The sequence below is a fragment of the Propithecus coquereli genome, unplaced genomic scaffold (genome assembly GCF_000956105.1).
Source record: "Propithecus coquereli isolate 6110/MARCELLA unplaced genomic scaffold, Pcoq_1.0 Scaffold111, whole genome shotgun sequence".
Classification (NCBI taxonomy): domain Eukaryota; kingdom Metazoa; phylum Chordata; class Mammalia; order Primates; family Indriidae; genus Propithecus; species Propithecus coquereli.
This window is the reverse complement of record NW_012135081.1, coordinates 3,501,586-3,514,218: the sequence shown is the minus strand read 5'-3', so window position 1 is coordinate 3,514,218 and position 12,633 is coordinate 3,501,586. Positions and strand designations below refer to the sequence as shown.

General features: G+C 53.8%; 1 protein-coding gene across 1 annotated transcript; it reads left to right on the top strand.

The window, feature by feature from the left end:
• Positions 1-1,295: 1,295 nt before the first annotated feature.
• On the top strand, positions 1,296-11,518 carry KRT73 (keratin 73, type II). Its single transcript, XM_012650724.1, has 9 exons — positions 1,296-1,769; positions 3,234-3,448; positions 4,251-4,311; positions 4,924-5,019; positions 5,696-5,860; positions 8,749-8,874; positions 9,214-9,434; positions 10,455-10,489; positions 11,265-11,518. Exons 1-9 carry the CDS (start codon positions 1,323-1,325, stop codon positions 11,516-11,518), a joined length of 1,620 nt encoding a protein of 539 aa, XP_012506178.1. The 5' UTR covers positions 1,296-1,322.
• The last annotated feature ends 1,115 nt before the right edge of the window (positions 11,519-12,633 follow it).

Genomic DNA, 12,633 nt, shown 5'->3' with positions numbered 1-12,633 from the left:
CAGGCTGGTCTCGAACTCCTGAGCTCAAACAATCCTCCCGCCTCGGCCTCCCAGAGAGCTAGGATTACAGGTGTGAGCCACCGCGCCCGGCCTGTGAAACTCTTGAGTCACATTCTTTGGCAATGTCGAGGGTCTATGAAATTCAAGTATCTTCCCCTGCCCCTCAAAAATTGTGAGCTAGGTTTGTTCTTCTTAGTTTAGGACCCAAGAGCCTAGCACAGTACCTGGAACAGAGTTAGCTCTCAACAGAAGTTTGTTAAATCAATGGGTGAATGAATGAATGAGTAGATAGCTGGCCGGCTGGCTGGACAAATGAATAAGGCCTGCATAGCTCTGAATTTGGAGTCAGAAGACCAGCCCAGGAGTCCTCAAAGCTAGGGCACGTGTTTTTTGGGGTATTTTCATTCTCGGGGATTCACCCAAAGAAAGGACTCATTAAATGTTCGCTAAAGGAATGGCATTCTCAACTCTCTGAGTCTCGGTTTCCCCATTAGTGCAATGTGGATCATGACCACTCCTCTCCAGGCAGGGTAGCTTCTGTGAGGAGCTCTTTCAACACTGTGAGGTGCTGCCCCAGTGTCAGCCCTTGCAAACAGTGGCAATGACCACTATTTCAGGGTCAAGAGTGGGGGTAGGGGGATGGTATAGGAACAAAGAAGTCGGTGTGTACGAGTGGAGGTGAGCAGGGCAGCCTGGCTGGCACAGAAGAGCAGGGGACTTGCCTTGGGCACAGCAGAGGCTGGCAGCCAGAGGCTGGCCCTGGGTTTCCAGTGGCTCCTGTCCCATGGCTCTGGCCAGACATGGGAAGTGTCTCCAGGAGCCCTGGGAAGCCAGGATGTGGAGTCTCTCCCTAACCACATGAAAGCAACTCAGCCAGGGTCCCTGAAGCAGCTCATCTGATGCCAGCACGATTGTGAGCTTTCTCACAGATGACACTGTCAATTAGAGGTCTCCCCTCGGCACCCCTGCCATCCCAGCTCACACCACTCCCTGGGTAAGGGCAATTGAGGCTGTGACAAACCTCCCAGCCAAGATCTTTCTAGGGATAATTCGGCTAGGCTAATTACCCTATGTTAATTAGATAAGACTCAAATTACATGAGCAAGACTTTCAAGCCCAGCACTCGGGAGTTTTCAAGTTATTTACCTGGTGTCTGATTTTGCTGGGAGAAAATGATTTCTTGCTTCCAGGCAAACTGAATCCACAAATCAGGGCAGTGGCTCCTGCTGAGCCCTATAAAGGGGGAGCCCACACTCTCAGGCTGGTGACCTGCATCTCAGCTAAGGGTTAGCATCTTATCCCAGTTCTCTGGCCTCCCCAACATGAGCCGCCAATTCAACTGCAAGTCGGGAGCTGCCACCAAGGGGGGCTTCAGTGGCTGCTCGGCAGTGCTCTCGGGGGGCAGCTCGACCTCCTACCGGGCAGGGGGCAAAGGGCTCAGCGGGGGCTTCAGCAGTCGGAGCCTCTTCAGCCTGGGGGGCGCCCGGAATATCTCCTTCAACGTGGCCAGTGGCAGTGGGCGTGCAGGGGGCTATGGGTTTGGTCGGGTCCGGGCCAGTGGCTTTGCTGGCAGCATGTTTGGCAGTGCGGCCCTGGGGCCCGTGTGTCCATCCGTGTGTCCTCCAGGAGGCATCCACCAGGTCACCATCAACAAGAACCTCCTGGCCCCCCTCAACGTGGAGCTGGACCCCGAGATCCAGAAAGTGCGTGCCCAGGAGCGGGAGCAGATCAAGGCTCTGAACAACAAGTTTGCCTCCTTCATCGACAAGGTGGGACTTTCTAGAGAAAGCCGAGCACAGGGCCCTGTCTGGAGCAGAGGAAGGCAGGACACATTCTCAGGATGCAGACACAGGCTAGGACAGAGCAGGGAGGAACCGTACAAAGCCTGAGACATCAGACCTGGGGATGGGGCTGAGAGAAGCGAGAACTAGAAAGCGTACTCTGGGAAAGTGTCCAGGAGACAGAGAAAGTGGCCTCCGGGTTGAGAAGTAGGAGCGTGATGCCTGTGAAGCCAGGCAAGGGAGAGGCCCGTGAGAGCCTGGGGTGTCCAGAAAGCTGTGGGACCCAGCTCCTCCTCTCACGGACCCTGCCAGCTCAGATTCAATGTGCGATACACCCAACCTGTAAGGCGGGGCAGGTCGTAGTCACAGTGCCCTAAAGCAGTGGTTTGCAAAAGTGGTCCCTGAGCCAGTGGCAGCAGCATCACTTGGACACTTGTAGGAAAGCATATTCCCAGGCTCCACCCCGGAGCGACTGAACCAGAGACTGGGGTGGGGCCCAGCAGTTTGGGTTTAACAAGCCCTCCAGGTGATGCTCAGGTTTGGGAACCACTGGGGAACAAAGTGCGGGAGGGGTTTGGGAAGTCTAGACTTTCTGAGCTTAGGGGAGCAGGGAAATCTCCCCAGGGGTGACAGCGAGGCAGGTGGTGACACACGAGTAGGAGTTTTCCAGAGGGAGGTGGGAAAAGGCGATCCAGGGCGAGAGAGCACGTGCCGCAGGCGGGGACCTGTCTGGGGCACGGGAGACCTCAGGTTTGCGCAGCACTGGTGAGTGGAGGAGGGGCAGGTGGGCTGGGCACGTTGTGAAGAGCACAGTGGGACTGTGGACCTGCCCTGTATGTAGGTGACGTGGAACCACAAGAGGGTTTTAAGCAAGGGAACAGTATAATATTTGTAGATTGCAATTCGAGAATGCTTGTTCTGTTCCTGGGGAAATGTTCTGATTGCGATAACAGAGATTCGGACACGAAAGGAACATAGGAGGGCTGGAGACCCCAGATCAGCGGAGTGCCTGCCTCTGGCTGGGCTGGGAGAGCTGCGCACTAGGAGGCAGAGTAAGCAGGGCACAGGCGGGCCACCCGGCCCTGAGTAGAGGGCCTGGGGTGTGAAGGCCAGCACAGGCAGCTTCAGTGTCTAAGGATGCACCTTGGAGAGGCAGCCCAGGCTGAACACAGACATCTGTCCAGGCAGGTTGGGATAAGGGCAGGGGAGACAGGAGATCTCTGAAAAATGGAGAGGGAGAAGATGTTGGGGTCCTCCTGATCTCAGGCACTGCCCCAGAGTGAGAACCTTGGTCAGACCAAGGGCTCTTGGGGGCAGAGAGGAGTAAGTGGCACTTTTTAAGGCTGAAGCTCACCTTTTAAGCTGACGTAGCATAAGAAAGCACAGTTCCTGTGCAGGAAAGGAAGCCTCATGTCCCCTGTCCTCACTCACTGTCTGTGGCATGGGTTCCAGGTGCGGTTCCTGGAGCAGCAGAACCAGGTACTGGAGACCAAGTGGGAGCTGCTGCAGCAGCTGGACCTAAACAACTGCAAGAACAACCTGGAGCCCATCCTCGAGGGCTACATCAGCAACCTGCGCAAGCAGCTGGAGACGCTGTCTGCGGACAGGGTGAGGCTGGACTCGGAGCTGAGGAGCGTGCGGGACGTGGTGGAGGACTACAAGAAGAGGTGAGCAGGGACACTGCACCAGCCGCCCGCCTCCTGGGGCTGGGCTTTCCCAGCACAGACGTTTGCCTCTGGCCTTGGGGGGACTGAGCTCACCTGCCCAGGCAAGATGGGAGCATTTTATGGCTAGCCAGGTGGGCTGGACAGTGGACAGCCAGCCTCTTGGGGAGTGTCAGGGCTGTCCTGGCAGGTGTCCCTCTCCTTGGCACACTCCTTCTTGCTCCCCACTCCAGAGAGCCTGTGTGAGTGTGCCACAGCCTCTTGGTACCTGAGCCCACCTGGTGTCCCCCAGCAGGGCAGGAGCTGGAGTTCCTGGTGGGCTTTCTCTCTCACTTCCCTCAGGTCCTGGACACTTGGGCCATGCTCCTTCTTCCTGCCCTGGGGAAAGTTATAGCTTCCTTGGAACTCCTGCCTCAGGATGGAGGGGAGTTGTGGTTAGGGCTGTCAGGCAGCAGGGGTGACACAGGGTTGTGGCTGAAAAGGGCCTCTGGCATGCTCCTGTGATTTGGATGCTGAGTGGGAGGAGGAAAAACCTACTCACCCCCCAGGCATCAGAGGAAATCAGACCTCAAACTATTCAGCCACCAGGCTTGGGAGGGGGTTACAAAAACCCTGCCCACCACTCTGGCCACATAGTCCTAGTGAGTTGAGACAGACTTGCAAAGATGTAGAATAACACTTGTTAAAGGACACATAATATGGGCATCTCTTTTCTCATTTCACAACGAGAACACACACACACAGAATCACACACAGACAACACACACAGACGCACACCCTGCTCATGGTGGTGCTTGTTTTGCAGATATGAAGAGGAAATAAACAAGCGCACGACTGCAGAGAATGAATTCGTGGTGCTTAAGAAGGTGGGGAGAATGCATGGGCCTCAGCCCCCCAGCGGTGGGTGTTGGGGTGAGAGCAGAGGGGAGGGACTGAGGTCTGTGTCCCCCAGAAAGGCCTGGAGCTAAAGTGCAGGAGGAGGAGGTGCAGGGCTTGCTGCTTTGGACATTGTGGGGCACCCGGATATTGGTCTAGCACATGGCACTTGGTTGGCTCCCTACTTTTTGTAGGGACATGCAGCAGACAGAAGCCCAGATGTGGAGAGTCAGTCTCTGGCTCATGCCCACTTGGCTGGGAACAGGACATGCTTTGGGAGGCTGCAGGTTTACCTTCCAGCTCTGCTCATCTCTGGCAAATCCCTGTGGCTGCCCTTGGCTCACTCTGACTGGCTGGGTGGGGGACAGGGCTCCCACACTTTGAGAAATAGAGGCAGAAGGGGTTACAGAGGCACGAGGAACTTGCCCACCAGTGAGTGTGGACGGTGAGTCCAGCTGGAAGTCAGGTTCCTGCCCCCTGGGTCTTGAGTGCATTCCCTGGGGCAGCTCGCCACAGGGCTAGGTGCCAGGGTGTCAGTTCATAGGAGAGGCCTGCCTGGGCTTGAAGAAAGGTGACAGCAGGGGTCTCTGGATTCTCCCCAGGATGTGGATGCAGCTTACATGAGTAAGGTGGAGCTGCAGGCCAAGGTGGATGCCCTGGACGGAGAGATCAAGTTCTTCAAGTGCCTGTACGAGGGGGTAAGGCTCCCCCCGCTCCACTTCCAGCTCTGTGCTCTGGGAGGACAGATGTGTGATTAGCAGTTACTTACTTATCAGTAACTGTTAGAGCCCAAGGGATCTCTAGCATTTGGATGCTGGGATCTTTGTAGATCAAAGGTGGGAGTGACAATCTATCCTGGTGCCCCATCTGTCCCTGCTGGCCCTACGAATGTCCTGATGTCACATCCTTCAGGAAGCCATGGGTCCTGAAGGGGTTCCCATTGAACTTCGGCCAGGCATATTCTCATTCCTGCCTGGCTTCTCTCTGCTGCTGGGGATGTTTCCTGGGGTCGTGGACAGGAATTCCCAGGGTGAAGGTGGGGAGGTCCTCACTCCCATTCCTACTCTGTGCACATCTGGCTTTAAGCCTCTGCCTATTGGTCAAGCATCCGTGGGCTCTTGTGTCCTTAGTGTCCCTTGTGTGGTGCCAGGCTACTTCCCTCTATCTTCTCCACTCCTGTCTCGGGTCACCGACATATGGGCTGTTTTCTTCTTTGGCTGCTTCAAACCCATTCAGCAGCTTTTAGATGTGATTAGTGAGCTCCATTCTCACAAGCATCAGGGAATGCAGCTTACATCTGTTTGGGATGGTCTGGGACCATTCTGCTGGGGCAGGATCATCACCTTGGCACCTTCCTCCTTGTTTCCCCTGCAGGAGATCGCTCAGATCCAGTCCCACATCAGTGACACATCTGTCATCCTGTCCATGGACAACAACCGCAACCTGGACCTGGACAGCATTATTGCCGAGGTCCGCGCCCAGTACGAGGACATCGCCCTGAAGAGCAAGGCTGAGGCCGAGGCACTGTACCAGACCAAGGTGAGCTGGCACTGCCCCAGTCACGTGTGCAGGGCCCTCTGGTCCATCTCTGTTTTTTCTGCCTAACGACCCCTGTGATGAGCACACCACTGTCCCGCGCACTGGGGAAGCCTGAAAGCAGAATGTGTTGGTCTGGTTTACATTGCTGCAAAGGAATGCCAGAGGCTGGATAATTTATTTGGCTCATGGCTCTGCAGACTGTACAAGGAGCCTGATGCCAGCATCTGCTTCCAATCAGAGCACAAGGCAAAGGGGGAGCAGATGTGTCACATGGTGAGAAAAGGAGCAGGAGAGAGGAGGGGGGTTCCCGTGCTCTTTGAACAACGCTTTCCCCTGTGAGAACAGTGAGAACACACTCATTATCAGGGCACCAAGCCATTCATGAAGGATCTGCCCCCATGACCCAAACGCCTCCCACAGACCCCACCTCCAACACCGGGGATCAAATCTCAATATGAGATTTGGAGGGGCCAAACAACCAAACCGTATCAGAGGAGAAGGCACAGCTCTGTCCTTGGAGTCCACGAATGGCAGCCATCGGATGATGCACACAACTGAGTGCAAACGCATGTGCTGCAAGCAGAGGCCAGATTAGGGAACCAGGACCAGGCGGGGCTGGTCAGAAACAACCTCCTGGAGGCAGAGAGTTTGACCTGAGTCTGGGTGAGTAGCCAGCATCTCTCGAATTAATTTTGATAAATGAGGGTTCTCTTCGGTGTGATCTGGAGTCAGGTAACTCCTACCTTTTCATTCAAGTCCAACTCAGGGATAAAGGGGAAGGCAGAGTCCTTAGATCTTAACTCCTCTGGTGGGTGGTGGGTGGGAAGTGATTCTTCAGATAAGGTGATTTCTCACATCAGGATGGCAACTTCCTAATGGTTCCTTGCTATTCATCAGGCTCTTTCGCAAGGGAATCCACATCTTGGGAGACCTTATCTTGTCCCTCCCACCTCCTGGTTGGCCTGGGACTGAGGGATTTGGCCTGCAGAGGGGTGGAGGGAGGCTCTCAGGGCCTAGGAGACAACTCAGGCCAGGGCTTCTTGATAAAGGTTCAGATTCAATCCCCCATACCCAAAGCCCTGCATACTACGGTTGCAAGGTAGGGTGGGAAATGGCCATCAGGGACCACTCTGGGCTGTCACAGGCTGTCACCCAACTAACCCTTTCCAGAAGAATTAGGCAGGTCTGCACAGACATGATTTTTGGACCGTTTGCTGTTTGGGGTTATCCGTACCTCCCCTACTCTTGTTAGGGGTAAACTCTTACTGAGCAGAATTGTATTCCTGGACTCCTAACAACAGTATATGATGAAGGATTATTTTAATTTTTCCCCTTCTAAAGATGCGGAAGGCAGGGCTAAGGGAGTTCAGGTAACTTGCTAAGGGCATTTCACTGGCAAGTGGTGCAGCTGATGGGAATCTAGTGATTGACTGCAAATCCCACCATGTCTGGACAGAAAATCAGAAGAGACCCTGGTGAGAAGCATTTATTCCCAGGGCTCGAGTGGGCTGAGAGTGCAACGGCAGGCGGATGCTCACCTGTTCATCTCAGAGAGAGGCTGTTTGGTGTCAGAGCCAGTGCGGGGGGCCAACCTGCCCACATAGCCTTGCAGAGAAGTGGTACAAGGCCACCTGTCCCAGGGTTAGCACTAAAGATAAAGCTCAGGGAGCAAAGAGAGAAGATCCCCTGCCTTCTGGAGGACTTGGCACAGTTAGGAGCCATCCTGAATCTGGAGCCATGCTGGGGCCGAGCACCTAGGGACAGAGACCAAGCAACACACAGCCCCAGAGTGCTGAAGGTTATGACTACTTTGTGTTCCCCTTAAGCCAAATTCTGGGTAGAACTGGAGTAATCTCTGTTGGCTATTTAATGAATGGCATCAAAGGCAGGAATAATCCTAAATAAGTAGATGACCCAAAATCCGCGGCTAATGGTGTTGGGGTATAGCTGAATCTACCCACCACACATCACACATACAGAATGTCCCTCCATGCTGTCCCGTCCTCTGTCCCAATCTAGCAAGATGCCTGTAGCCTGGGGCCCAGCTAAGCTGTCGAGGGGAGGGAGTCACAGAAAACACAGATGGAGCTCATTGGCTCCCTCATTCATTCATTCACCCATTTATTCATTCATTCATCAGACCTTTTTTGGGCACCAACCAGGCACTGTGCTAGGGTACTGGGAAATCAAAAATAAAAGAAAAGGTCCTGCCATTGATTCCTTCTGAGTCTGATGGGGAGGACATGGAAATAGATGATCACAGTGTAATGTTGGAAGACCAATGGACTGGTGTGCCAGGGCAATAGGAACAAAATTGCACCCAAGAAGGGGATCAGAGAAGGCCTCCTGGAGGAAGTGAATCTGCCCTGGCTCAGTTGGAGTTAGCGAGGGAAAAAGGGAGTGGGGAAGGGTTTCTCAGGTGGAGGAGAAGCTCATTCAGAGACTCAGAGACACTAGAGCATGCGGGTCATTTGGGGGAACTGTGGGACTATTTGACACAGCTGGGGAGCCAGACAGGTGTTGGGCAGGGGCAGTGACAGATGAGCACCTGGATGCCATGCTAGAAGTTTGAATTTGACCTTGACTTTGAAGGGCTATAAGCAGAGGGCATCATAATTGGAGTTGTGTGTTACCAAGTTGCAGTGTGGAGAGTATGGGACGTTCAACAATCCTTATGGCCAAATCTAACCATCAGTGAGATCAGCTGTGCTTAAGGCAGACAAATCCAATGAGAGAATGTTTGAATGGGAGGCTGTTGATAGGCCTGGTGAAGCGGGGGGACCTCTACCACCTCTGCCAGGCTCCCGGAGCAAAGGCGCAGTCTCTGTGCAGGGCTGAGCTCAGCTGGGCCCTGGGTCAATGTCCCGTGTTGGCTCTTCTCCCCCTAGTTCCAGGAGCTGCAGCTGGCAGCTGGCCGGCACGGGGATGACCTGAAATACACCAAGAACGAGATCTCAGAGCTGACCCGTCTCATCCAAAGGCTGCGCTCAGAGATCGAGAGTGTGAAAAAGCAGGTGAAGGGGGCATTCCTGATGCACTCCCAAGGGAGGGGTGAACAGCTTAGCACAACACCAACCCTCCTCCTTCTCTGGGTCTCCACCTAAGCCCCTGCTAAGTCCCACACATTTAGCTGCCGTTGGAAGTCTGGAACAATTGCAGAGTCTTTTTGTAAAGCCAGGAGCTCAGGCCTGCCAGTCGCAGATTGAGAGGACTCCACGGCCATGGCTGTGGCTGGGTCTCTGCTTAGGAAGTGGGCAGGACTGAGGAGGGTCCAACTGCTGTGAGCATGAGGGGGGTGAAGAGAGGCCCTGGGTGCCTTAGAACACAGAGCAACTGCAACCTCCTGACCTCAGTGCGCCAACCTGGAGACAGCCATCGCTGATGCTGAGCAGCGGGGGGACTGTGCCCTCAAGGATGCCCGGGCCAAGCTGGACGAGCTGGAGGCTGCCCTGCAGCAGGCCAAGGAGGAGCTGGCGCGGATGCTGCGCGAGTACCAGGAGCTCATGAGCGTGAAGCTGGCCCTGGACATCGAGATCGTCACCTACAGGAAGCTGCTGGAGGGTGAGGAGTGCAGGTGAGTGGGGCGGAGGGGCTGGAAGAACCTTTGTGATCCTCCGACTCAGAGCTTCCCAGAGTGGGGGGACAGGGTGCTGGGGGGGTGCTGGAGATGTGAACTCACCCACAAACATAGCCTTAAACAGCATCCAGCCAGATAAAGTGACAGCAATTTCCTTTACAGTCCTCCTTGGAAGAAAGTCTCAGCTTGGTGCTGTCGTGTCTTTAACACCTCTCAGACATTCGTGTGCATCTCCTGTTGATAAAAAGACAGTCGATCTCAGGTTCAGAGTCTTTGGGCAGACAACAATATCTAGCCAAAAAATTTTAAATTGTTTTATTTTCATTATGTTTATTTTTTCTGCTACTTTTTTTCTTATTTGGTTAGGTAATAATACTGGTTTTCTATTTACCCTGGTGATATAAAACTTCTGTTTAAGAGAAATGCAATTTTGTTGTCAAAGGCAGAGTCAATTAAACGTACTAAATATATATTTAAATATATATTTAGTATGTAAATTTTGTATGTATATTTAGTATGTTTGACAGTGTAAGTTGTACATGGTCACAGCAACAGTTGGAAGGTGGTACATGAAGCGCTGACATTTGGAAGCCTTGTTCCAACCCAGCACCATTTTATAACTGAGATCTAGAGAGAAGCAGTTACTGGTCCCCACATCATGCAGTTAGTTCATTAGTAGCGACTCCTGACCCTATCTTTCCACCCATGTATTCGTTCAGGCAGCAGCTCCATAGGAGTAAAGAAATGGGTTCAAGAGGAACCCAGCAGGAGGGCGCCTGGGAGGTGGTAATGGTGCTGGGGGCTCCAAGGTTCAGGCTCCACGTCTCTGAAGGGGACAGAGTGGACCAGGGAGGGAGAGGGAGGGCTCAGAGACACGCAGGGGCAGCTAATGCCATCTGGCCAGCTGGAGGGACACCCCGAGGCCGGTGATTTCCTGGGCCTGTGTTCAGGCGGTGGTGAGGGTGACTCTGGGAGTCTGTGTGATGAAGACTGTCCTCTGCTTTTCTCTCTGTACAGGATGTCTGGAGAATACACCAACTCTGTGAGCATTTGTGAGTATTTCACACCTCTGAGGGATTATTTTTAGTCCATCAATGAACACAAAGTGAGTAGGTAACTACCACCAGGCCCCCATGGAGCAGCCGGGCTCTGCCAGATAGACCACATTGTCACATGTCCACCTCCCTTGCCAAGACCCGAGGCCTCCTCATTTGGAGCTGCTTCTTCCCCAGTGGAGTCAGGTCCTGTCACTTCTGACATTGCACACTGGCCCCTTCCCCGGGGGTCTCGCGCTGGGAGGAAATTCTCAGCCCCATCCCTTCTTCTGCCACCCCACCCGGCTTTCCTGCATGAAGGAAACTGTGAGCACAGAGCGGGACCTCTGCCCGATGGTCGACACCTGTGCACACACGTGTTGTGCTGATCACAGGGCTCAGCTTGGTCTCCTAAGAGAGGAGCCAGCAAAAGCTCTCCTAGTTCACGTAATTGGGAAATTCTTTTAAAAAAAAGGAAAAACCTTCAGAAGGTATTCTAAAGTTACATGTCAGAACTTGTTGGCTTGCCCGCTGCCTGAGCATCATCTGCCCCTTGGAGGAAGCCCTTGCCACGCCTGTTAGTTTGGAGAGTGACAAGCGCCCGATTTGGGGGCCTTGTGGGGTTGGGGCAGTTTTTCCTGGTGCTTAAGCTGCTTCAGTGAACCCAAGTTCACAGAGAAGTGTTTGCTTAGGAGGGAGGCATTTGTGCTAGTTGGGGCTGGGAGGTTGAGGGGGACTTAGGGCCACCCCTATCCTGGGCACACACTGACCACTCCTCCTCCCTCCTCCACAGCGGTCATCAACGGCTCCGCGCCTGGCACTGTGGGCGCAGGGGCCGGCTTTGCGTTCGGCGGCGCCAGCACCTATGGCTACTGGCCCAGCTCTGTCGGCGGCTACGGCATGCTGTCTGGGGGCTGTGTCACTGGCAGTGGGAACTATAGCCCCCGCGGGGAAGCCAAGACCAGGCTGGGGAGTGCCAGTGAATTCAAGGACTCCCAGGCAAAGACTGGAGCTCTGAGCTCATCCACCAAGAAAACCACGAGATAAAGGGGAGACAGCCCACCTCCCAGCTGTCTGCCTCGCCTCGCTTTCCCCTGGACTCACCTCTCCAAGAAACTCCTCTGCTTCCCCATTTGCCATGATCTCCTTCTTGCTTTTCTTTGCCACTGACATTGCTTCCTTCTTCTTTCTCTTTGGGCTCTGTGCTTTCTTTCTTAATGTAGATCAGGATCCTAGACTGGAGCCATCTTGCCCGTCTTTCTGCCTGCATACAAACAGACCGCTCAACTCAACTCAGCCTCCCCTTCCTGATGTCTCCTTGCAGAGGAAGCTTCTCTCGCGAGGGTAACCACAATCTTTCTGCTCCCCTTCCTCACACTGGCTTGATGACTGTTGGGCTGTGTGCTCCCTAGCTACATGAGGTTTCAGGTCTGCTCACAGGCCTGTAAGAACTGTCTCTTGTTAGAGCAACACCAGCTCAGGCAAAACACCTGGAGATAGGTTGTATCTCACATGGCCACTGCACATTACACAGCTGGCAGCACCCCTTGAGGCTGGTCCTTTCAGCCAAGGGATCTGTGCTCTCAATCTGTGAGTTCTTGTCCTTCTGTAGGTCTAACCGCCTGCTTCCTGTGTCTCACCAATAAACTTCTAAAACCGGGTCAGGCTGCTTCTCTCTCCTAAGGGAGTCCTCATCTCAGGCCATGTCTCCTCTGCATGTGGAGGGGCCAGTGGATGGGAACCTGCAGCATCCGAGGTCTGGAAGTGTCTTTTGATCTGAGTGAAAGAGACCCTGTTCAGCCTGGAGGATCCCCCATCACCTCCACTCGACTTTTGATACTCAGGGTTCACTCTTCCCCTCACCCCCAGCAGATGCACCTTCGAAGTCATGCTTTTGCAGGCCAATGGTCCAGTGAATGGGCAATCCCTATGAACATTCAGGTTACCAGCAGGGAGAGGGAGCCAGCACTTGTCTGGTGGCAAGATTTAAAACTGGACAAGAGGCAGCAGAAGGATCAAGTTATGGCCATTTTCTGTCCCCTAAGAAAAGGCCCAAAGGTAGATTCTCTTTGAAGTAATGACCTATGATCTCTTGGTCCTTAGTAAAGTTTCCACTGTATTGAGTATGTATATATGTGAGTTTGTGTATGTATGAGTGTGTG